The sequence below is a fragment of the Scleropages formosus genome, chromosome 7, assembly GCF_900964775.1.
Source record: "Scleropages formosus chromosome 7, fSclFor1.1, whole genome shotgun sequence".
NCBI classification, from domain to species: domain Eukaryota; kingdom Metazoa; phylum Chordata; class Actinopteri; order Osteoglossiformes; family Osteoglossidae; genus Scleropages; species Scleropages formosus.
Window position 1 is genome coordinate 25,038,579 of NC_041812.1, and position 25,609 is coordinate 25,064,187.

Genomic DNA, 25,609 nt, shown 5'->3' on the forward strand with positions numbered 1-25,609 from the left:
TAATCAACAATGGTCTTTATGTCTAAAGGTATCACTAGAGCAGAATAAGAAAATTAAATCAGAATTTTAAAAATCATAAGCGATTATAAAGAAATGGTAAGAAAAAGTGCAAAATTTTACACCAGTTGCACTGATAATAAAAACAAGGAACCAGTATTATTGCACATTACACATTTTATAGCAATAGAATTCATAAAATTATTGTTTAACGTTAGCAAAATAAAATAATGATACTGGAGCATTTATATCGGAAAGTTACAGTAGGCCTATATTTCTTCTTGATGTCAGAACTTCTTTAATTAAAGAGGCATATAAAATATCGTTTCCGAATTGCTTCATTATAAAATTAATATGACTACTACATTTTTATATTATTATTGTTGTTGCTGTTGTTTTATATTTTGACGTAATTGTGAATATTTAGCATTATTATCTCTTCGCAGGAATATAATATAGAATAAGAGCCACGTTTGACAACATTAGAAGTGAAGCAATGTAACCATATGAATTTCCCATAATGTGGATGTCGGTCTCTTCTGAACCGAAAGGGATCGCTGTAGGCGCTGATAAAAAGTCTGTCTCATGGTGTCACTCAGTTTTGAATACCAGTTTTGAGCCAAAAAAGATGGAATAAGAAAACTACAAAGACGTCTTGGGGGGCGATAAATCATTATAATTTACAATGTTAAATCATACCAGTACAGTACTAATAATACTACTACTACTAATAATAATAGTGAAATAACAACAATCAACTAAAACATATAATATCAATATACAAGTATAGTATCGTTTATATGTTTTGCGTTACAATGATAAGAAAAAGTAATAAAAAAAAATGGAAAGCGAGAGAGGAAGTGCAAGCAATAAATCTTGGAACGCAATTAACGTCACTTCGCTGCGCGCACCAATTATGTAGCAAGATAATAATATAAACTACAATTCCCATGTTACAAAGCGCATATCCTAGGAGTTCATTGGCTTTTAATCGAAGTTACTATTGGGCCATATTAACGTCAATCATTCCCAAATCCACTACTGGTCGTCAAGGATACCGGAAGAGGCAACCACAAGCTGTTTCAAATAGCGTTATATTATAATTCACTAAAAAAAAAAAATTGCTGGTGATAATGACGTGCCCCTCTCCGACAGAGCTTCGAAAGAACTTTATTTTTTCTACAGTCGTTGAGGATGAGGATGAAAGAACTCGTCTTCAAGGGGAAAATAAACCAAGGAGGCTTCATACAGATCCAGATAAAGGTATGCTAGCTAATTCTTTACTGCTCTCTACTCCTCCGAGTCCGTGCTGCACAACGAGTGGTACCGGTAAAGTCCCGCGTTTGGTTAACTGTGGATAAGCCACATTTCAGGCAAGACTCTGGCACTGGTGCTGAATTATGACTCACTTTCAAATTCATGATACTACTGCTTTTGTTTGTATTTCTTTACAGTTCAACCCCGCTTCGTTTAAGCATTAGTAATTTTGGTGATTCAAAGGTGAATGCAAGTACTACTAGGGCTTGTGCTCCAACTCACGAAGCCGGAGCGGGACGAAAGTGTGGTTTACGTGCCCATAAATTATGATAAATGGTGAGTTTCGAACTCCACGTTAAATATGTGCTTTAACTTCGCTTTCCAATTCAGAGGCAGGTCACACAAACACATACCGACAATTGGGTTTATTTGGGAGACCGGCCGACTCGTTAATCCGCCCTGAACCGATTAGTGTTTAAAAGGGCGATTTGGCGCGAGGGGTTCGCCGCCTGCCAGCCAATCGGAAAGCCGGACGGACTGTCACGTCACGCAGTCCGATTCCCGCCCTAATTAAAGCTGGGAGTGTTATTTTGAACCGTCATTTATTGATTTCGGTTGAAGTGGAGTTTGGCAAGGAAAGGCACTTGCATTAAAGAATCTTTATTTTTCCTAAGTGCTATGTGTTTATGTATGGGGAGTGGTGAGAGCTGCTGTCTTTTTACTCTGTTTACTTACTGCTTTCTAATATTTCTAGTACCCGGCCTTATCTTAGTACCTACCTGCTGAGGTAAAATTACTTTGCTGTTCAAATCACTCCAGAAAAGCTGTTAGTCGCACTGGACAAAGTCAGTTAAAATGATAATACTTTTTTAATCGTACGTTTCATTTTTTTTTTTTTTTTTTTTTTTTTTTTTTGGAAGTAGCTAGTCAAAAGACTTTGTTTTCTAAACAAACAGTTTTTATTCAGCTAGTTTGTGTGTGAGTACTGGTAAAGGTATTTGGATGAAAAGAGTTCAAGATAGGCTGACCAGCATAAATGCAACACTGCATTTTTAATTATTAGTAGCAAATTAACATTGCTTTCTTTTCTTTTAAGATATTCTCCTTGGCATCCCTACTGACACTGAACACACGGGTGTCTGTGATGTGGAACTTCAGGTATGATAAAATTTCTTAACACAGTACTAATCATTGTTTTCTAGGAAATCAAAATACTGAAAATGTTTGTATTCCTACAGAATGGCAATCCTTTATTAAGTGATGGTAGTCATGTGTTTTACCTTATGTAGTGTAGTACAGTACCTTTTCTGAAGTGGAACTTTTAAGTGAGCAACATTTAGAGGCGAAGCCTTCTTTTCTGTGTGCCAGCTTGTGTCATCTTCTTTCACAGTTTCCTCGATGTTCTACTAAGACACCCTGTTTCACATTAAAATTCCTTTGGGCATTGCAGGCCTCGTTCTCCATCTTACTAAACAGCATGCAGATGTTAATAACTAATGGGTCACAGGTAAAACACTGCATTTTGATTGTGCATTTGATGAGGTAAATATCCAAGCACAAGAGATGCTGAGAAATGGTCTACTAGCAAGCAGCTATCAGTGGAGAGGACTGTATTGTTCCAAGGAGCCTGTGGCTGCTGGGCACCCAGTGCTGCAGAAAGAGGAAACATCATTTAGGTCTCTGGCATGTGAGGGATACATGTACTATGAACAAGCAGGCAAACATTGTTAGTCGACGAAGGTGAAATTGTAAACTTGTGATCTTTTTGAAAAGAGCACATAACTTAGTGTTTTTTGCTGGAAGTAATTTTTTCTATTTTTTTTTTTTTTGGGCAACAAGAGTGGGACTAGGGGAAGATTGCCTCTCACAAAGACCTCTGTTTTGCAAGGTTGTATAGTGTGTTGATGGTATCAGTCAGAAATTTGTCTTGCAGTAAATATTTTAATACACTTTTAAAGTGTATTAAATTTCTTTAGTCTTAATGTCCACTAAACGATTACTTATTTACCTTCTGTTTTCAGTTTTTTTCTACTGAATAATATTTTGTTAATCAGATAATGGCTGTACTGTAATATAATATACACAGATATTGTAATATAACATTTCAAGTGGTGGTGTAGTGGATAGAACTGCTGACCTTGGAACCACAGGTTGCAGGTTCAAGTGCCACCTCTGGCTGTAGTACCCCTGAACAAGGTACTTACTCTGAAATTGCTCCAGTAAAATTACCCTGCTGTATAAATGGGCCAATAATTGTAGGTAGATTAACACTGTAAATTGCTTTGGCGAGAAGCATCAGCTAAATGAATAAATGTAAATCAATTTTTTTTTTCCAGGAAAACCTGTTTAACTCTGTCTCTAAATGTATAGAAATGCTTTGTTGCTGTATTTGTATGTTAAACTGGAGAGAGTTTACTTTTAGCTTGTCTTTCTGCCAGAACTTGATATCCAGTTGGTCTCTTACTTTCAGAATTAATTGGGACTGAGAGGTGGTTTGTTATTCAAGGTTCATAAGTTTAATTTGACACGCATTGGGCCAGGTGCTCTTCATCAGTTCTGTATGCAGCAACTCATGTAATATGCACTGGTTCAAAACTGTGATACTGGAAAAAGTGACTGTACTTCCAGATTTGTGTGTCTGCATCTATAACTCTCTCTCTTGTGAAATGCTTTTTTTGTTTACTGAGTATTGTGTTGCTTTGGAGAAAGTGTATGCTAAATTAATTAATGCAAATGTGTGCAACCTGAGCAGCTCTGTTGGGCTCACTTTGAGTCCCTTTGCGGAACCATTTGGGCCTCTGATCATAAACCATGCTTTCATGTAAGATCAAATTTGATGAAGGAAAATGATAATCTGCTTGGTGAAACTGCAGCAAAAATCATGTTGTGTTTTGTTGGAGTTTTTTGGGTAAAATGGCATTTTACTGGCTTTAGTGTTTTTAGTTAATTCTAATATATGTTGCAGGTAATATCTAAAATGATTACATTTACCTTAGCTAATTCTTTCTGATTTGTTGGTGTGCTGTTTTATCTCTGACTGGAGTGTAAAGTTTCTAGTAAAAGTGGAGATCCCTCATACTCTGTTTCCTCAGCTCTGCACATTGTTGTATTTCTTCATGCTGCTTGCTGTCAACTGGGGACCTGGAACTGCTGATGACAGTGTTATGCCAAAGGCCTGTTGAAATGGAAGATTGTCTGAGATTGTGTGTGTATATGGCAGTGTGCATAGTTCCTCTTGCTGTCTAAATAGATTGGGATTTATTCTTTGGAACAGTTCAGAAAGCAGTCTCCCCCATATTTAAGTAAATAAGCATTAACAAAAATACAGTAAAAGTGAGCAGACTTTTGGTATAAGTGTGGATAATTTTTGCTACATTTTGACTTTTTATTTTACATTAACGTGATGATCCCAGTCACAAATAGTATTATTTCAACTAAATTAAGCCTTAGTAATGTGTTGTAGTCTGCAGTGTTTGTGTGTTTTTACTATTTGTACTTTAATATTATTATGAAAAAATTTTTGGGCTTTGTTTGTTTTTAAATCAGTTTACTCCAGTATTTCATACTTTCTCTTTGCTATTGCATTTCATAGTATTTGTTGGAAGTTGAATAAATGGATGAAGAGCATTTCATTTATTTTAAAGGTAGCTTTAATATATTCTCAAGCAACAACTTTTCAAAAGAAGAATCTATTAGGTCTCGTGATCAATAAGGGAGTAAAAGTACTTTTAATGTTTAAAATGTCACATGACATTGTTACAGAATTGGTTCTTGAGTCCATCAGCTCTGTGGAATGTACTGCGATTTGGCCATGGGACCTTATTAACAAACTTGGGGGCTTTAGGAAAGAAATGGAGAGCTCCCCCCAGGGAAAAGTGGTATGTATCAGTTCTGCCACTCTTAAGAGCAGTCTGTTGTACAATGGAGCTGTTTTGTTTTGTAATTCTAGAGTGGCAGCAAGTTTCTTAATACAACCTAACAGTTCCTCTCAACCACCGCCATGTGGCTGTAGACAGCATGAAGGACTGAAGTAGTCATCCTGGCTGCTCCCACACAAACCACCTTCACAATCCACACATATACGTGGTTGGCCAGTGTCTGCATGGAATATTTTTTTTCCCACTGTACTTTGCTAATTTATCCCTTTATTTGTTTTGGACAACAACGAGAGCGTTAAGCAATGCCCTGGGCACCCAGGGAGCTCAGTGCTGGCTTTGTGCAGTGGACATTTAGACTTGCGGCATGAAAAGGAATGTTACAAAGAAATCTCAGCAATTGATGCAGAACAGTGTTCTGGATACTGAGCATGTGATTAGAGGATTCCAGAGTCATTTTTTCAGGCAGGGATTATAAACTGTAAAACTTTTCTATTGCAGCTTGCTAGATGAGTAATGGTTTATTGTAATGTAAGAAACATTAAATGAATCTGGAAAAAACTCTTTGCTCTGACTGGCTAACCATTATTTTTTCCTGTGATGAGCATCCATATTCTCTGAGAGTATGACACTTTCAGTGTTTTTATTCTAACAGGAACTAGGTTGTAGTCTCTACTGCGTTAATGCTTAGTGAAATGCCCTCTAACTGAAGACGTTTAGCAGAAAAGTTTAGTCTTCATGCAATAATCTAACAAGTCATCAAGTCCATATATATAGGAGCTGAAAGATTGTTCTATTTTCCTTGTAAGGTGGCAGTTAACTCAGAGTTTGGGGGTTGATAGACCCTGGCATCTGCGTATCGTCAGTGTTACACCGAGTCATAGAATGTGCCCATCACTGATACTTTCATCACCGAGACCTTTGTCTTAACACTCACTTATCCCCAGGGATTTGTACTCATGAAGTTTCTCATCAACCACAACACTCCCTCGTTCAATGACCATAAATCACAAGTGGTAATTGTTGGCTGCTTTGTAGGTATTCATGTTTGCCTGTACTAGAAGTGCCAAAGTATTTATTTTCAGCATGTACAGCTGAAATTTTAGATGCCCATTTTGTCGGGACGCCAGTCCGTCGCAAGGCACCCCAAGCGGGACTCGAACCCCAGACCCACCGGACAGCAGGACTGTGGTCCAACCCACTGCGCCACCGCACCCCCTTAACAGCTGAAATTTTAGATGCCCATTTTGTGACATTGTTGTACAACTTGTGTAAATTTTCATAGAAAATTGAGTGTTTCTGAGGGACTCAAAAGTGCCAGGCATTGGACATTTTCATGGTTTATTTTTATTGTTCAGTACCTTTGTTGCCAGTTAAGTATTTTATTATTATTATTATTATTATATATATATATATATATATATATATATATATATATATATATAGTTTTGAAATGTAAAATTTCTGTATCTTGACTGTCTCCATCTTGCCCTATATGCCCTGGTGCAGTTAATGTTGTGCCTGCAGCCCCGTTAGAAAAAGTGAGCTGGGGAACGTGGACTTGTCTTTGGGTTTGTAGGCCTGGACACAGGAAGCCTGTAATGAAAAGAGTCTGGCTGAAAATGAGGAGGAGTGTTATGCTCTGTGATGGATTTCTTTTGCTGCACTGCTTTTTGTTGATGTTGTTGTTTTTACAGATGAGGCTTTGATGCCCCATTCTTTGTACTCCCAGCAGCATTGTTTCAGAAACCTGAAGGGGTGGGGGGTTTCTCATTTAAAATTTTGATTGTTCTGTCTGTTCACATTCCATACATGCTCCACTGCATTTTTCTTCTCCCACTACTCAGGTATCAGATTTCCTCAAAAGTCTTTGTTGCATTTAAACAGCTACAATCCCTTTGCTTCAGGTGCCATGTATAATCTGGTAAACTAACAATGCTGCCATTGTTTGTTCTTCATCCACTTTTTTCTTAATGAAATATCCTTAAACCACAGTAGAATTCCTTTTTAGCACGCGTGAATAACAGTACAATAATCATCTTTGATGAAAGAGCTCTGGGTCGGCAGGGTCATAAGCCCTGTTTGCATATAAATGGTTCAGGTACATTGTTTACAGATTTTTTTTTTTTTTTTTTTATTTTTTTTTTGGTAATACATTGATATATAGTATATGTACATATTATATTGAAATGGAAGTTTCCTGTCTCTGTTAAAGTGAATCAGATGTTGTATATATGTTATGCAAAAAATTGTCTACTTTTATAATTTTATCTTGCTGCCTTTTTCTTGCCTATCCATGACATGTTTAACTGGAAGAATGCATCTGTGAACGGTCATAAACAGGAATTAAACATCTATTGATGTATTGCTTATTACTGATAACAGAACATTTGCCACTGGACTTCTGTAATAGGTGCTGTTTACATTAATAGAAATAGAATATAGTAATAAACAATTTAAGTATTTCATTGGGGAGTTACTGAAGCATTAAATAAAAATAAAAGGTTAGCCATTAAGTGGCTGCAGTAAGTCAACAGAAGTAGAGGTGCAAAGCACAGACCAGCTCCTGTTCAAAAAAAAACAATGACATAAAGGGCAGGTGTGCTGCATTAACTGTGTGTGTGCGCTCGTGTGCGCGCACGCTCATGCAGGTCTGTTTCTGCACAGCACGGTTTTCTAATGGAACTCGGGCTAATCGCTCACGATGCAGCGTAGCATGTAATTACTCCACCAAACGTTTACGTTCCAGTGTGGAACAGTGAGCCCTTTGACTTGTGCTTCCCCATCTTTCAACACCGCTCTAAGGTTCCACGGGCAGAAAAGTTAAGCAGCTTCCCAGCATTTTGGCAATAGCCTGCATGAGAACCACTGAGAGGTGGGCTGCAAAGAGGCTGCAATTTCCACTTTGTGGTCTTCTTCTTGAACGACTTTGAAACCAGACCCAGACTTGGATCAGATATAGCCTTAGTGACCCAGGCCAGGAGCAAATGAGCGTGTTGGGACCACAAAAATCAGCCCTGGCTCATTATGCAGGGAAAGTTTGGTTTGATGCTATAAGTGTGTTTTGGAAACAAGTCCCGAATTTAGGTGTTTGTGCATGCGCGTGCACGTATTTGAAGTGTCCCTCACCTTTTTTCCTGCTTTATTGTTGTTCTCCTGTCTTTTTCTCCCACTGTCTGTCTGTCTCTCTGTTGGATGACCTCTGTCTGCTGTGTGATTCCTGCTGTTCAGATGAAGCAGTGAAAACTCCCCTGTGGAGGATGTAGAGAGAGAACAGGTAGCAGAGCAAAAGAGAGGAGTCACATAATGACAATTAGTGAGATGCCATGGACTCCCAGTGAGCCAGGCTTGGACAGATGCCATTTTCCCACTGGGTCCTATGTGTTGGGGACCATCATATTCCCCTAGAGCTCACCATGGTCCTTACCAGCTAGGTCAAAGTGACCTGAATTGTCTTATCCACAATCTTCCTCTCCACGCATGTGCTCACACACATACGCTTGTATTTGTGTATTCTACTGACCTTTTCTGGGTTGCGCTGTATCAGTCTGATGGAAAAGAAAGCTTATTTAATGATATACGCAGCACTGGGGTACATTTAAAATTGGTTTGTTTTTAAGTGCAACATTAATGAAATTCTGTCTTTCTGAAAATGTTTAGCATTTTACTCATTTTGATTTCCACATGGGTTTTCTTTTTTCTACCAATGGTACTCCTTAACAAACAAAATGTTTTTTTTAAGCAAGATTAATTCCATCTTATTTTATGAATAAATGGATACCAAAAATAGTGTTTCTGATTCTGAAACTTCATCCCTTGCTTCTGTTGCTCCCTGAATCCATAATTTAATGTTTCTTAGAACATTTGCTTGTAAGCTGAAGTCTTATTTGTTGGGTTATTAGTTGCAAAATTTTTCTACGTTCAAAAAAAAAGGTAATATTGTTTTGAATCGAAAAAAGTTAGAGATCAATTATTTGATCTTTTGCACAGCATAATAAGGTGGCTCTCTTACTACAAGTACCTCTTAATGCTTGCAACAGCCATTGCTGAGATACTTCCTAAAGTATTATGCAGCAAAGAGGGCATTTGTAGGGAGAACAATTAGGCATTGACCCAGGATTGGTGGTGAAATGGGGAAAAGGGCTTTGACTTTCTTAAACACAAGGACTAGTGTTTTAACTCAGTTTACCTGGCCTCCTTCTTGATCTTGCTGTGGGGAAGTGATATATAAATGAAAAAGCAGCATGTGGTTAAATTGCCTAACTAGTTAATACCTGGACTTTCTGTAGCTATGTTGTGCCAGATGGCCACATATGATTTGCCAGAAGACAAAGGTAGTCACCACAAATATTAAGAAAAAACTGGTATATAATATTTTGCTGAGGGTTTCATAAATAATGTGTAAGATAAAGACAACACAATAAATGTGATATGTGGGATCTCAAGAACCGAGGTATGAGGAACCGGGTTCTGTGGTCGTCCTAATATATCTCTAACTTGGTGTATTTTCCTCTCAGATGGAGCGTGCTTCAGAGATTGTGATGTCACCATCTTTGTGAATTCCTCTGCCTCATCGTTGAGTGTGGTGTAATGCATTTGGTATAGTGGCACTCTTTGCGTATTTCTCCTATTCATGAATGAGCATGGTTTCAGTTTAGATTTAAAAAAAAAAAAAAAAATTTATATATGTATATATATATGTATGTTCAAAGGGGTCTCGTATCTCCAGAAAGTAAATTGTAATTTGAATTTAAGGTACAGGGAAATCACTGGCTTGTAAAAATGAATTCTTGATCATGGCTTTGTAAACCAAAGTAAAGGTGTTTTATTCATAACATTGTTGTGATAGCCATTTTTTGCTCTTTTAGGTATCTATTTAACAGCAGCTATTACCTGAGTAACTCTAAGAAAATAAATTCATGTCATGCAAAATGGTATACTTATGGGGGACGGACGGTGTTTCTTAATTTCTTCTGTAACGTGTGGGTTTTTTTTTTTTTTTTTTTTTTTTTTAAATTTTAGTTAAAATGATATGCTCAAAGGTAGTTAATATCTTTCTAAGAATATTTTGAAGATATTAAAAACATTTTGTTCCTCCCTGCTTGTTCTATTCTAGACAAATTGGCTAAGGTCTTGCAGGGCAAAATGACAAGAGGTTACTAGTAGTCCATATGTTTAATTAATTGAAAAATGCTCAGATAGTTTTAACAGTGGTTTTGGAATTGGTGTTGCCAGCAGTCAGCCATAATTAGCACCCAAGGGACTGAAATATTTAGCATTAGTAATGTTACAGCACTTTGGACACAAATTTCTATTTTAGTAATGAAAGCAATACGGCGTAAGTGCAAATGGCTGAAACGACAGCTGTGACAAGGGGAGCAGCCTGGGATATTTCAATAAGGCACCTCATTGCAGGGCCAGTCTCACCACGCCACTCGTTTGTAGAAGAAGATACGCAGGCTTAGTTCCAGGCAGCACTGTGTCACTTAAAACTTGCAGGTTTCGAGTGCGGGCAGTCACCAGAGCACTGTGGCGGGCTCTGTGCAAGCGGCTCAGAAGAGTCTCATCCAGGTCCTCCCTCAGTCTCCAGAAAGCAACCTAACACCCCTGCTTGTGTCAGCTCAAAAATGTCAAAGCTTGCAAAAGAACGAAAAAAAAAAAAAAAAAAACTGTGGAGATGCACTTGTTTATTCCAACGTTAATTACATGTGAAGTGTAATTGCCTTAGTGATATGGGGAGGGGCGTCTTGGGGCCCTAATGAACTGGGCTGATGGATGGCAGGGTGCCCTCAGGGATTCTGGCTCCCGTTAACTGCGGAGTCGTGTTTGGTTTGGGCTCTCTCTGACAGTTGGACTGTTTTAATGCCTAGTTAGCGAGTTGTCTTACCACTTCCTTTTCATTTTAAACAGCCTGTGTACAGACATTGACAGCTGACTTGAGCAATACTGTATTTGTAAAGTATATCAGGTTCCAAGTTAATGAGAAATAAAAATGGGTATTTGTATTAAGACACTTGGATCTTTTCACACCTTGAGCTTTTAAAAACTCAAGCAACAAATAAGTAACAAATGCCAGTTTAATGCTTTTATATCCAATGTTTTCATAATTTTGAACATAGTGTTACAGTATGGAGACATTATAGCCTTTTTGACTATGGTTCAACATCTGAAATATATGCACTATAAAACTAAAACTGATGGTAGTGTGAAGAATTTTCATGTTGAAGGCAACAGAAGCATACAGACGCACACCCCATTACATGCCGTAATGTTTCTCTGAATTAGAACAATGGGGTGTGCTTCTTTTAGATCCAGAGTAGGTGCTGTTGATTCTCTCTTGGTAGAGATGATAGCAGCAGTTCTGCTCAGCATACTTAATCTTACTTTCTTGGCCCTTGCTGGAACCCTGGCTAGCATTGCTTGAGGTTTTCCACTTATATACACAGTACTGTACAAACGTTTCATGCACTTGGTTGGGGGGAAAAGCTGTAAAGTGAGAATGTTTTCTACAAAGCTTAGTTACCATCCATCATCAACAATTGCTTGTCCCTAGCGGGGTCGCGGTGGGCTTGGCCAGGTCTCGCTCTCTGGTGGCTCTGGGGGTCGTCCTGCTTGGGGTCCCTTGCGATGGACTGTCATCCCATCCTAGATGTGTCCCCCTCCCCCTCCAGCCTTGCACCCTGTGTTGCTGAGTTAAGCTCCAGTCCGCTGCAACCCCGCTCACGACAAGCAGTCTCAGACTGTGTGTGTGTTGTAATGACATACAAAATCCTTACTGTAACTTTTTGCAAAAGCAATGCTTGGAAATCTAAAGTATTGACACTAATACAGAAGACATTAAATAACCATCTAAAACAAGTATTTTTGTGAAACATCTAGGTGCCCAAGACTTTTGCACAGTACTGTGTGTGTACAAATGTATGTATATGTCTGTGTGTCTATAAGGGAAGCTCAGATAACCTATTTATAGAGTTAATGATATTTTTTGCTGTATTATAAACTGATCCTTGAAAAGGGTCAAGGCTTTTGGCCACGTGCAGGTTGCACTTTAGTGGACTGAAACACAATTTTCATATTTACATAATTATAATTTATAGCCATTCTTTATCATGTCACATTTGACTGTTACTGTCAATGGTTCTATACATTCCAGTTAAATATTTATATCAATAGGTATGTCTTTTTTGATAAAAACAATGAGCTGTGTTCAGGGTATAAAAAAAAAAAACCATTTTTGCACAGTCCATGTTTTTCTGATGAGGTTTTACTAACTAGTAAAATGCAAACAGGGTTGCTCTTATCTCTTGCAGGAATCCCAGTTTTTCATTTTGGACCCCTCCATGAGGCCCAAACTTCCACTTAGCCTGCAGTCAGAGTCACAGCCTGCCCCCAGCATATGGTCAGATCCTCCTGTCCACCCCAGTCTCCAAGATTCAGTTGCAGAGGCCCTTGTGCCCCAGCGCCAGGGCTCCTGGGACATGGTGAACCAGGGTGCAGGAGAAAAAATGCAGTGTACAGATGAAGTGGACGACAAAGGCAGCTGCATTCCAGAGGTAGTGATCACACAGGCAGATGAGGTGAGTGACAGCAAATACCTGATGGAAAATTCCCTCACATCTTGCCTTATTTTTATTCATGGATTTCAAATGATGTCTGCTGTGCTTGTTCTCCTTCTGCCAGGCTTTTTCTCTCCACCAACCTTTTGTTTTCTCAGGTCACTTGTAGGTCTGTCTTCCAAAAATATTTGCTTTGGTTTCCATCTAAATGATGTCTGTGATCACATTTTATTTCAGAGATTTTGGGACAGCTCCTTTTTTCTTCTAGTCAATTTTTCTACAAAAAATGTCTGCTAGGGTTTTATCATTATGAGTTGATCAAATATTTTAAATAATAAGCAATTGTATTTTTTTTCTTTTGTAGGATGTTTATAGTTGGTATAATTAGTAAATTTTATTTAGCACTTAATCATTCAGTTATTTAAAAAAAGTGTGTATGCTGTTTTGAACAAAAATAAAAAACTACAGAAATTATATCTTCAATTCCTATGTTATCAATACATATATCTACTTTGAAATGTGCATGTTTCAAGCTTTTGAAGGGTTTGGACTAAACTCTCTGATTACTTTCAGTTGTTAATCTCCTTGACTATTTTTACAGTGGTGCTTATAAATGAAGTCATTTTATTATAATAAGTGAAATAAATTGGTCATTGCTATCAACATGATCAGAAGATCATTTGTAACTAGCAAACCTGTTTGGAATGTTTGCTTTATTATAAAGTTGAACCTGTCACTGTATGTTCTATGTGGCATGGAGGTCAAAAGAGAAGAATTTCATCCCCCTGGATATGTGTAACTCATCAATAGGTGGAATCACAGTGATGTTGATTTTGACTTTCACATCATTCTTGATGCCCCCTTTCAAAATCTTTGGCTTTTGGTTTGCCATTTATTCTTTTACAGTTTTTTGCCTTCAGAGCAGATTTTTACTGGGTTGTAGAACTGATCTACAGTTTTCATATCATTCATTTAATTTTCTACTACAGGTAAAGCGTAGGAGTCTGAATAAGGAAGTTTACAGAGCCAAGCAAACAACTTCTCATAAATTTGCAAACAATTTTTGCAAAGCAGAAACATCACATCCTTTTTTTTAGTTTGCTTATATCTGAATGTTGAGGCTGGAGTAGTAAGATCTGGGAGGAAGGCAGTGCCAAGTGAGTAACAGGTATACACACTGAGGCCTACAGTCCAAGCTCAGGCATGTGTTCAAAGAACCGATCTTACTCACAGTAGATCCTACACCTCTCTGAGATGGTGATGGTTTGTGCTAAAATCACAGGCTGGAGGGCGTAACCATTTGACAGGAATGAACTGTGCCTTTTGAAGTACTCTTGAAGGAAGTAAATTGATATCAGTTTAAGCCTGTTACCCCTTTAAAGAGGCCTCTTGCAGGTTAGCAGATAGCTTCTACATTAAACCTCTTTCCATTTAGCAAGCCTAGAATTCCTGATTTGCATGCACATCCATATATATAATATATATATATATATAATCTTTTTCTCCTAGCATTAAAATTCTACTATTTAAGATAGTAGTGTATCATGATACTCAACGCCCCATTACCTGTTTTAAACTGAGAACTGTAAACGTGTCCATCACATAAGTGTTTTTATGCTATAGCTAAAAACTGGTGCCTTCAGATGTGATTGGTTGCAGGGTGCCAAGGAGACATAGGGAAGGATGTGACTTCTGCCCAGTTATCAGAATGTCAAAATGAAGGAATTCAGTGAGGCAAAGGTTAATGGCGGGAATAACTGTGACTCTGTTAAGGTAGCCAAATTATTTATTTAATTAGGACCTGCCTGAATGGATGAACAAGGTTGTCAGTGTCCCTACTGTCTATCTGTCCTGGTGCTGGTGCCGTCTGCAAGTAGCATGGAAATAAGGTTTATATGCCCTAATTCACTGTAGAAAGTAACTTTTCTACTCAAATTAAGTTTTTCGCAATAATCAAAAGGCAATCGTTTTTTTATATGTAAAAACATTAACACTTTATATTGAATATTTTGGTATATGAGGTATAAGCTTTTCTTCTGCCTGTTGTAGTATGTTCCATAGACAACTTAATTGTTCACTGAAGCCTGTCACATAGAGACATATGGGGAATTTTCAGTATCTCATTATAGTTTAACCTCTAAATCATTTCTGCTTTGTCTGGCTGATGGAGAATTTTGGTGTGAGGCATCCTTGGTGGTTGTTGTTGTTGTTGGTGTATCTGTATAAGACTTCTCTTTTGTTCTTTGTCACTTTTTGTGAAAATGGAGTGATAATGCAAATTTAATTATGACTGATTTGAATTGTTCATCGTTTCAAAGCCCTGGTAGTATAAATTTTTAAAATTCCTAAAATCTTTATGGCTTGAACAATTATTTACAGTTATTTTTTAACAAATTATTAGCAGAATAGATCATAAATGTTTAAGCTTTAACTTTACATAAGAAAAGGAAAATAAATTGGATGCAAAGGACAAGAATTTCTAAAAAATTTTTTTTTTCTCTCTGTGTAATACTCTGCTATGAAACCTTTTTTCCAGTAGCACAGTGAATGTAAATTCCATCTGCCTTCTTTATATATGTGCCCTCAGGGTTTATTAGTGTGTAAATAGGTCAAGATACCCTTCTTCCTCTCCCGTAGAGTGTATTCACAGTTGCACAGAGCTGTTTAAGGGAAAGATTTACAAATCAGCGTATGAGGATTTAAGCCCTTGGAACTCCTCTGAGGAGCCTATATGAGAATTTAATTCTCAGACAGTACGTTTATGATAGAGTCCATTTCCCGCAGTGGAATGTTCGTGTTTACTGATCTGTACAGCCTTCAAATGGGTTTCTCGAGTACCTTTACCTGCTTGACGGAAGTGTATTCAAATGAAATTGGGTTTATAGATGGGGAATTATAAAGATACCGATATCATGCATAAAGTTATTTGACTCTCGGAGGCATACAAATGGGGAAATCTTTGGATGAAGATACCTGGGAACTAATATGAATGCAAATAGGATTAAGCATCTGCATTAGTGTCTGATAGGAAGTTTCTGTTGCTTGGTGTTTAGCTGGGCCCAGATGTCTTGAGTGGAGGATTCAGAAAATGGGAAGATGCTCATCCAAGGCAGAGACCATTTTGCTATGTTGCTTCAGTTAACTAGGTGTCTTTATTTTGTTTAACTGGAGTTAATTTTCACAGTTTGTCAGACTGCCATAAAACACTTTTTCCCCTGCTTTCTCATCAGGTAGAGTCTCTGCACTAATTATCACTGTCAGGCCATACAAATTATTACGGTGATATCTTTGCATTTTGAAAAAAAGTCTTAATTGTCATGATGGTTAGTGCTGTTCAGTTACTCGGTTGCTTCATGCAATTTTCTTTTTTCATAATTTTTTTGGACTCTTTGTTGCATTCCATTGTATGAAAAGGCAATTTTAATTTTTTAGTTTGGGGGGGGGGGGGGAAACCCTTATTTTTCTATGCGATATATATTTCAAATGCAGTCACATTTTTCAGGAGTTCATTTTATAAAATATTCCCTGTGTCCCATTAAGTCTTAATTCCAGCTCCATTATGACTGCGTTTTTCAAACATTTGTCCACAAACTGAAGGAAAGCTTGCTGACCTGTAAATTTGAGATCCTTCATTAAAGTTACTCTTGATGTCTTAATTTATTTCAGTTCTCAGTGGTCTTTTCCTCTGCCTCCAGAGACTACAAGTTCAAAATGTGAGGCCATAAAGGAAACTGACACTCATTGGTACCAGGGCCTTTACGGGGCCAATGACACATAAGGGTCATATGTCAGACCATACAGTATGATGATATACTCAAGGTTTTCGCACTGTGTTGATGGAGCACTAACTACACAGCTTTATTCTCAGATCCATTTACCGTTTGAATAATTCCAGTTCCACAGTCACTCCAGCTCATAAACAGTCAGCGTCTCCAAGACCCTTAACAAAGTGATTTTTATGTGTATATTAACCTTCACTTTACATTTATTCATTTGACAGATGCGTTTCTGCAAAGCGACATACATCTCATAGAAAACAGAATTTCTGCATTACCTTAGGAGAAAGAGACATAGTTGCAGATGTGTAATTCTTAAATTTTTAAAAAATTTGGTTTGTATTTTAATGACTGTTGCCATATGGCATGAATATCAGGTTAAGAGCCTGAGTTTTGATAACAAAAACACTCCATTGTCAAAGCCACAAGTCTGCTGATATGGTATTCTGTCTATGGCAATGTACATTTTAATAATAAAAAAATTATATTTACAAGTCTCTCAGCTTGTTTTACATTAAACAAAAATCACATTTGTAAAGGACAATATAAATGTGGTGCTATTGCAGTGTTACTTTTTTTCTTAAGCAAGATTTTTCAATTCTATGTGCAACATGTCATTGGAATTAATCAGAAGATTAGCTCCTGCTCACTGCCTTGGCAAAAGCGTATTAATTATGACATCATGAACAGGACCACTTAATTTGATGTGCTATGGTAAATGTAGAAATCTATAGCAGCTGTGCTGTCTGACACCTTTTCACTTTTTATGCTATTTATTAGCTATCTTCTCAGACTAAATTTTAGCCTGATACTGCTTCTGAAACAAGCTCTAATCCAGTGATTAAAATAATGATTTAACATTGCCCCCTTGCTTGAAGAGCATGTGTAGACTATTTCAATTATTAAGTTGAAATATTAAAGCTAGCATCAACATAATTATGTTGTATGAGCTGTATAATACTAGCCATAATGTCATGCACAGAAGCAACATGCCTCTAATAAACCTTGGACCTGATCGTCCAGTGTTTTTTTTTTTTTTTTTTTTCTTCTTACAATTACATCTATGCATTTGGCAATTTTTTTTTTTATTAAACAATGTACAACTCAGATGTTCTGCCTCTTCACTTTGGGATTGGTTGATAGCCCTTTGTATTAGTCATTGTTAACAAAAGGTCAAATTTTAATGATGAATAAGAGGTTGTCCCTTGCACAGGAAGGGTGGACAACAGGATGTGACATTTGGTAGGTATAATTTGTAGCCTGTCCATCCTGACTGTAAGCCTCACCCTCTGCATCCTATTGATGTCATCATTGGAAAATTAACTTTTACAACATAACTTTGATTTTATTATCATCACATCTGTGTGCACAGTGGCCTATTGAAGCTAAAGGCTTCTGGTTTATGTTAGGCCCTAAAATAGTTTTTCCTTAGAAACTGTTAGGGAATGTCAGGAAGTTCTTTGATTTCTTTCCTTATGGACTTTATTAGAATAGTCAGGGGCAGGGGGATTTCTAAAGCTTCTGTATCTGGTGCCCAGGTGGGAGTGCCTTTCTTCCAAATGCCCAACAAAGAATTCTGCTAAATGTTTATGTTGATATAACACTTTATCAAACATAATATCTTCTTCACTCTTGCTATTTTATTCTTATTTGTTTTGAGGGCTATTTCCTGTTGGCTTCTTGACATGGAGTGTGGTAATGCTGATCTAAATATGATATGGAATCTGCCTTCCTAAGGTGTGTAATAAGGAGGCAACATACTGAAGAGTCACTTAGGGTGGGACAGCTGAATGTGAAGCGTGCCAAAGGCTGTGGGCCTCTGACCTGCTCTCGCTGGAATCTGGGCAGAGGAGACTAAGGACCCACACCTGCCCCTTGCTGTGGATAGACATGGCCTGCCTTATGGCTGAGACAGGGGGATCCTTGTTGCTTGATCAGGTTCTATTAGGGATACCCAGCAGAAGATTGGGTAGCTGCTGTCTCCGGGCAGTCTGTGCTCATTGAGGCCTTTCAAAATGTGTTAAATGCACCATTTGTGGCTTTTTCTCACCTGAGTACTAACCACACATTGACTCTTTTCTGACCCAAGTGGTCTTATCCGTTTAATGTAGAACTGATTCTGCTCTCTTTAGCATGTGATCAAATAGTCGTAGTGACTGACTAAAATAATTGTGTTGTGTGAGATGTAAAGAACAGTTTGCCACAAACCAGCGGGTAGCGTATGTTACTGGATTGCTTTGTAAGCTGTGAGTTTACAAATTTCAAGTAGTGTCTTCATCACCACTTTATTTTACATCACCACCATTGCATTGATTTCTTATTTCAGCTTTTATGATGAACATTTGCTTACACATTTCAGTTAATAGTAATGGTCATCATACAAGAAGACAGAACAGTTGGAGTGTATTTGAACCTACTTTGTGGTTTCTAAGCTGTTACACAAGTCGTTAAGTTGAATTGTAACCTGACAATGTTAATGACCTCTTGGCTGCCTTGGGCCTTATGGGTTTGCAATTGTTGGGTTTTTTTTTTTTTTTATTTTTTTTAAAAGCATGACTTTTACTGGATGTGGGAGAATGTTGTAGTGGCACCAATTAAATCCCTCATTGTAGCCAGGAAGACTAAACAAAGTCCCATGTGAAGGGAAAGTGCTGTTTCTTCCTGATTTTTTCACATTTGTCATGTCTAAATGTGCTTGTGTCTGTTGAGTGTTTATAAGTGCTTGAGGTTAACTACTAGAGTAGAGTTATAGAGTCTCCATGTAATTCAGCCCTCCTACCATCCCTAATTGAACCTAGCACTTGCACCATTGACCGCCAGGGTCTATTTTGGCTTTTTCCTCTTCTAAGTAATTTGGGAATCCCTCTGAGTCTGGAAACTGTATTTACCATGCCTAGTTTAAAACATCATTTTCTCTGCACTTTTTTCCAGTGAAACCAATGATTTGTGACTTTTAAAGATCTGAAAGGTGCTGAAGTTTCCCATTGCTTAGTGTGTTGTTGTGGATGTTTTCTTTGGGAACATTTTGAATGCCCAGCTGGGGTTCTAGAGCAGGTGATTATGTCATGGAGTTTGTAACTACTACTCTGGGATATGCTGGCCTACACTGGCATCACAACAAACCTATCCATGAATCACCCTTGCTCCCATTGGATTTAAATTGATATGTGAAGCTTAATGAGATCCCACATTCCAAAAAAAGAGCTGCACGTTTTCTTACATAGCAGGAGTCCAACATTTAAAAACTGAACAAATATCATCCTGGTTTGGTACTGACGGTGCCTGACCTATACAAGTGTGTAAGACAGTTGTGTCAGAAAGGAAACATATGATCCTGTTCATATACCTTATTTTTTACCCCCAAGATCCTGATCTGTTTATCTTAGGTCACTCAGCTCTCTATGACCTATGGCGTAACTGTTGTTGCAATTATTGCTCTTGTCAGAATCATTGTAAGGTTTGTATCCCTGTAGCCATTGTCATGTTCGTGGTTGGCTCTTTGGGTTAAGATTGGTGTTGTACCTGAGTATTGTACTTGGGCTGCTTCATTCAACTTTAAACAAGGAAGATATCTGAGCTTTGGCACTTAATCAAAGAAAGGAAGCAGAACATGGTTTGTATTACCACCTGGTTATAATATCCAGTGCACTTCATTCCACAAAACGCATTTTCTGTATCATTCTATACTCTTTTTGTTAAGCTTTTTTTGTATTATAACATTGACAATGTTTTATGCTTATGATTAGGTTTTACATTTCTTCAGTGTCTGCAGGTGGAGTAATTTAGTTCCCCCAGATCTTGTAATGTTAAATTACTTGAAAAATTGCTGGCATACATACATAACATAAAGGTGATGCATGCAGTATGAATGCAGTAATACATCATAGCAAAGTTGACATTAGACCAGGTACTTCATACAAAGCACATTTTCTTACAGGTCTCATGACAACGAGAGCACAGAAATGATCTCACTTTGACAGCAGGAGATGATGTTAATATAGTTTGTAGTTACTATCATCTTTTACTTGTTTAAGACGATGACGACGACTTTTCCATTTGTAGTTCAAAGTAATGTGTAGGGACATTATGCATTGTTTTGTTTTTTTTTTTGCTCCTTTGTAGTAAATTACCAGGAGCCTGTGTACATGTATCAGGGCCTAAACAGCTACATCAAAATGCAAAGTGTTCAGACTGTTGGACAACTAGTGAGTCCAATCTGTTTTTGTCAGAGTCTGTAGTCTGACTGTGGCTGTGTAAAGGAATGCATTGTTTTCCCTCCAGCAAGGTAAATAAAGAAATATGGGGATGGCATAAAAAACAAGTTGTTCATGAATGCGTTTGCCCTTAGAAGTTTAAGAGTTGTGGAAGTTGTAAAAAGACTGCTTTTTTTTTCCGCTGGAACTGGGTGTGAAGTTGTCGTGCTTGCTTTTGTTCAGAAGCTGCTGAGGAGCGATACTGCCTCAGAAGAGGAACACGACTGTGACAGCCTTCAGCACCGATCTTAAAGGCAGGTTTTCTGGCTTCTGTATGTGCCGTGTATCTTGGAGAACACTCATTCATGTGTCTTTTCAAGAATCATGTTGAACACGAAAGGAGAAGCGGCTTCTGAAAAACTCAGGAAATAATTATAAATGTGTGTGCTGGATACAGGATTGTCACCAGTGATGTGGACTGTTACCTTAAAAACAGTAGTCTAGGGGCCTTGGCTGACGTTGCATTTTTATTTGTCAGTTTTCTGTTTATAATTTTGCATCTTGATTGGATTTAGCTGATTTCTCATGGATGTGTGCGGATGTGTTGACACAATTGTATTATTTCTGTTCAATTTTTTTATTCTACTTAAACAACTTTTGTATTTTATATAGTGTCTAGCTGTGACGTGGTGTGCAAATTCTGATATTAGTGCTAATGCTGATGAAAAAAGTGGGGATAGGCTGTACCTCTAAATGCCAAATGGCACTCTTTTCAGTTTGTTTAAACTGGGTTGCAATATGTGGAACATTTTCTTTTTTCATTTTCATCAGCTTCATCTTTAGGGTATTATCCTACTTGCTGCCTGCATTCTTTGCTAATTATGTTACAGCTACTTATGTGATAATATAAAGTTTGAAAAATACACATACAGGTGTTCCTTGTTCATATGTGTGTGTCTGTAGGCTCACACATTTGTGATAGTAAAAGTCTAGCAGTGCTGATAAAAAAGGTAGCTGTGACATTTACAATTTTCCATGCACCAGCCCACTCCATTTTCTTCCCTGGTGCATCTTCCATGGTAGAGTAAGCCTCTAGGATTGACAATAATTACAGTCCGCATAAAATGAAGAGGGTAATGTGAACACAGCTTTGCCATAATTGCCTTTTCATTATTTGCTAACAGTGAGCTATTCAGTCATAAGAAAAAGATTGCATAGTAATTGGCTGACAATAGGAAGCTAAGGCTCTATTCTGAGGCTGTGGTAATTTTTTTCCCCTTTTTTGCTGTCAAGGTTTTTTTTTTTTTCTTTTTATTAAAAATCTAAAGCATTAAACTGTAATTTCAAACTACAATTTCCAGCATGAATGAAAATATCGGTATTAACATGAGCTTTCGTTTAGAGTGGAACATCCTATTAGCTGTATTAGCATGAGTTGGTTAGGTTCCATATGTGCTGCTTCTAACCCAAATAGGATTTATACAGCTTTGTTTCTCCCTCTCATTCAGGCAGATATTGGAGCCAAATAGTTGCATTCATAATGGCTGACACTTGGAATGAATAATATTTGATGTGTTTCCAGTACTCTCCTGCCTTTTAGCATGATATGAGTGCAGGGGTACTTTTGCTTAGAAATCTGTTGGCAAATGGAAGTGTTGATCCCATTTGCGTATGGGTTTATTTGTGTGGCATCCTAGAATCTGTTAGTCCCCTTGTACTGGAAGACAAATAAGTGTCCATGTAGAAGAACCTTTCATGAGTCATTGTTTTCATATGCACTCCAGAGACCACCAGTGGAGCTGAAGAATTAACATTATCGTTTTCTGTTAACTGAGAAGGTAGGCATGGGCTGCACAGTATATAGGCCATATGATCAGGTTTCGTTGGATTTGTGGTTTTCTGTGATAGGGGAGTTCTCCAGCACCCAGCTACTGTATGTTAGGTAGCCTCCTCTGAAAGCTCAGGGTGCATGTTTGACAAGGAGCTTTGGCTTCCCTGCCCTGCTTCTGCTTCATGCTCTGTGCCCAACCAGCCTCCAACTACAGTGACACCTGTGCTTGTGTTCTCCAAAGCTGTCGTGAAAAGCCAGTAATAAGCCTGTAGTGGTGTATGCATCCCCAACAGTCTAGCTTCGTTTTTGCTTGATTACTTTTACACTGATTATTAGATCCATATTACAGTGAGCCAGAGGCCCTTCGTTTGAGGTGTGATTTGGTGTCATAATTATCTAACACAACAGGGCTGCAATTCTTATGAGTAATTAGCTGAACCAAACTGATTAGTATGGCTCCCTGTATTCGTCCCTTTTAATGTTTAAACATTTACTTTGTGCTTGAAGGATTTGTTTGTATATATCTTGTGTGTGATGAGTGCTTTTCAGTAATTAGTTCCTAGGGGACAGCAGTTTCTAACTGTTAAAGCATAATTACAGCTCTATGGAATGTTTAACTGTCTTTGCTGTCTTGTTGAGGTCTAATTGCATGCAACAAGTAAGGCAGGCTTTTCATTTTGTTCCATCATAGGGATGGACGCAACTTTCATGGAAATGGATAGAAATTTTGTAGAGCTGTAAATACTCTCTCATATGGTAATTTTGTAGGACACCAAAGCAAATTGAAAGGCAGAGTTCTTATTAAAACTGATGCTGGTAGCTTTTTTCATGTAGAGATGATTTGGGGGTGGGGTGTCTGTTCATGTGTAGCGGAGTTGTGCATGTATTTATTTTGAAATATAATGCGGCAGTGTTTGCTTAAGAAAAGCTGTGGAGTTTTTCCTGTTTTCCAGTTTTGCTCTTTGAAATCTGTTTTTCAGGGTAGTGAGAGCCATTTGGCTTGCTTTCACATTTGTTTTACTTATTTGCTATGGGTTTCTTGTAATGACCAGTGAACTTGTTTTTACCCCCTTCTGTTTCAAAACAAGTATTTTAATTTCACCGTCAGGGCTTTGTTCTTGTTCTTAAAGTTTCTGATGCAATATTTTAATATAAAACTTACTGATAGAAAAAAAAATCAATCTATTTGAGGAATTTTGTATTTGTAGTCTTACCTAGTCTGTTTGAGGCTTGACCGTGTTTTTGGTATTTTTGCAGCTTTTCTGTGCCCATAACAAGGGAGAGCAGCTGGTGGTGGAGAAGCCACGTGATGGCAAGCAGACTGAGGAGACTGAGAGGGTAGTTTTTGTGGACACAGTCAGTAGCTATGGTGATGGAGGGGATATCAGCTGTAGTGACCAGCAGTCCCTGAAAAGTGACAGCATCTCCCTGACCAGTGAAGCTACAGTCTCAGGGAAGGTGAGTGTAACCTTGCTACAATATGGGGAAAATGCATACACACACATACATATACATGTATAAGTACTGATGGTTCCAAATTTTGATGTACAGGTACTCCTGACTTGACTTAACCTACCTGTTTAACGACCGTGTAGACTTAGGACCAGCTCTCCGACCAGTCGGTATCATACACTGTATGAGAACTTTGGTCGTGGAAAGGGCAACGCGGGGTCTCAGCGTCAAGCATCTCATCTCGCATCACCCTTTCTCAGTCTCGTTCCCACAGTCGTCAATATTCACTACACTAGCATTTGCAATCTCCAAGACCACATATTGAGATCGAGAAAGGCGGCTACCGTCCGGAACGGATCTTCAATGTGGATGAAACTAGACTTTTTTTTGGAAGAAAATGCCGAAAGGTCCTACATACACAAAGAAGCTAAAACAATGCCCGGTTTCAAGCTTTTAAGGACAGGGTCACGTTGTTGGGAGGAAATGTCGCTGGGTTCAAGTTAAAGCCTTTCTTCATCTATCGCTCTGAGAACCCACGTGCATTGAAGCAGGTTAGTAAGCACATGCTGCCTGTTTACTATCGTGCAAATAACAAGGCATGGATTATGCAAGCTCTATTTGAGGATTGGTTCATCCGCTGCTTTATACCCTCAGTCAAACATTATGTATGTATGCGTACAGTATGCTTGAAATATCGGTAAGGGGCGGCTCCGCGCTTATTTACCAAATACACTTAACGACCTAGTCATAGGAACGGAACTCAGTCGTTAAGTGAGGAGTGCCTGTAATATGTTCATTAAAAAATGCATATACCACGCTGTGGTACTGTACTTTTGTGCTTACTGGTCTTATGTGCTTTGAACGTGTGTATGTCATCTAAGCTCAGATATTTATTCATTTGTTTATACATTTTTCGTCAATAGTTTAAGAAAATATCCGAATATACAGTATACATAACTTGTCATTTTTGTAAACTTTTTGTAGTTTTTATACATTTCATTAGATATTAATAGGAAGTTTTGGAGTAAACATTACACTAGTGTAAACCACTGCCTTTGATGTGTAGCTCACTTTAGTGACCTACTTCCTCTGACAGTTATGTCATGTGCTGTATCACAGTGTAAACCACCTTGGTTTACCATCATCAAAGCATTTCATAAGTTTTTAGTATTAAATCTATTTCATTGCTGTAATTTATTTGAGAAACATAGCTCAACGTGTTTATTGTGGTGCATTATAATTAAACATATAGAAAATTTTCTTGCATGTTACAGGCTCAAAAGTTTGTTGTTGCATCTTCCTGAGATGTCTATAAAGATGCAAATTTCCATTTCTGCCCTTTTATAATACGTGGTGATTCGCTAGAACTTTATATCAAGTTGACGGTGAAGACAAATTTTAGTTGAGTTGCAGAGACATATAGAGAAGTTGTCATCCATTTTGAACTGTTATAAAGCATGTTTGGCTATAGCATGTTCTTGTGGATGGCATTTGGTGCTGTTGCTTTTTAATGAAAGGTGACCAGGTTCAAATCAACAGTGTTTTTTCCCCATTACACTTTTGGTTCACATTAGCTTCTTTCAAAGGCATCCGTTCTCTCTTTTGGCCCTTCTAAATCAGTGCTTTTACCTTAATCCTCTTAAGCCCAAGTTCCAGCAAGCCATAGTTTTTT

General features: G+C 37.9%; 1 protein-coding gene across 1 annotated transcript in view; it reads left to right on the forward strand.

Annotated features, from left to right (window-relative positions):
* The first annotated feature begins 1,130 nt into the window (after positions 1-1,130).
* LOC108926198 (uncharacterized) overlaps positions 1,131-25,609 on the forward strand; it is a 65,258-nt gene continuing 40,779 nt past the window's right edge. Inside the window, exons 1-4 of the mRNA XM_018738771.1 lie at positions 1,131-1,260; positions 2,351-2,412; positions 12,440-12,706; positions 23,743-23,943. Coding sequence (XP_018594287.1) covers positions 1,131-1,260; positions 2,351-2,412; positions 12,440-12,706; positions 23,743-23,943 — 660 coding nt within the window. The remainder of the gene's footprint in view (positions 1,261-2,350; positions 2,413-12,439; positions 12,707-23,742; positions 23,944-25,609) is intronic.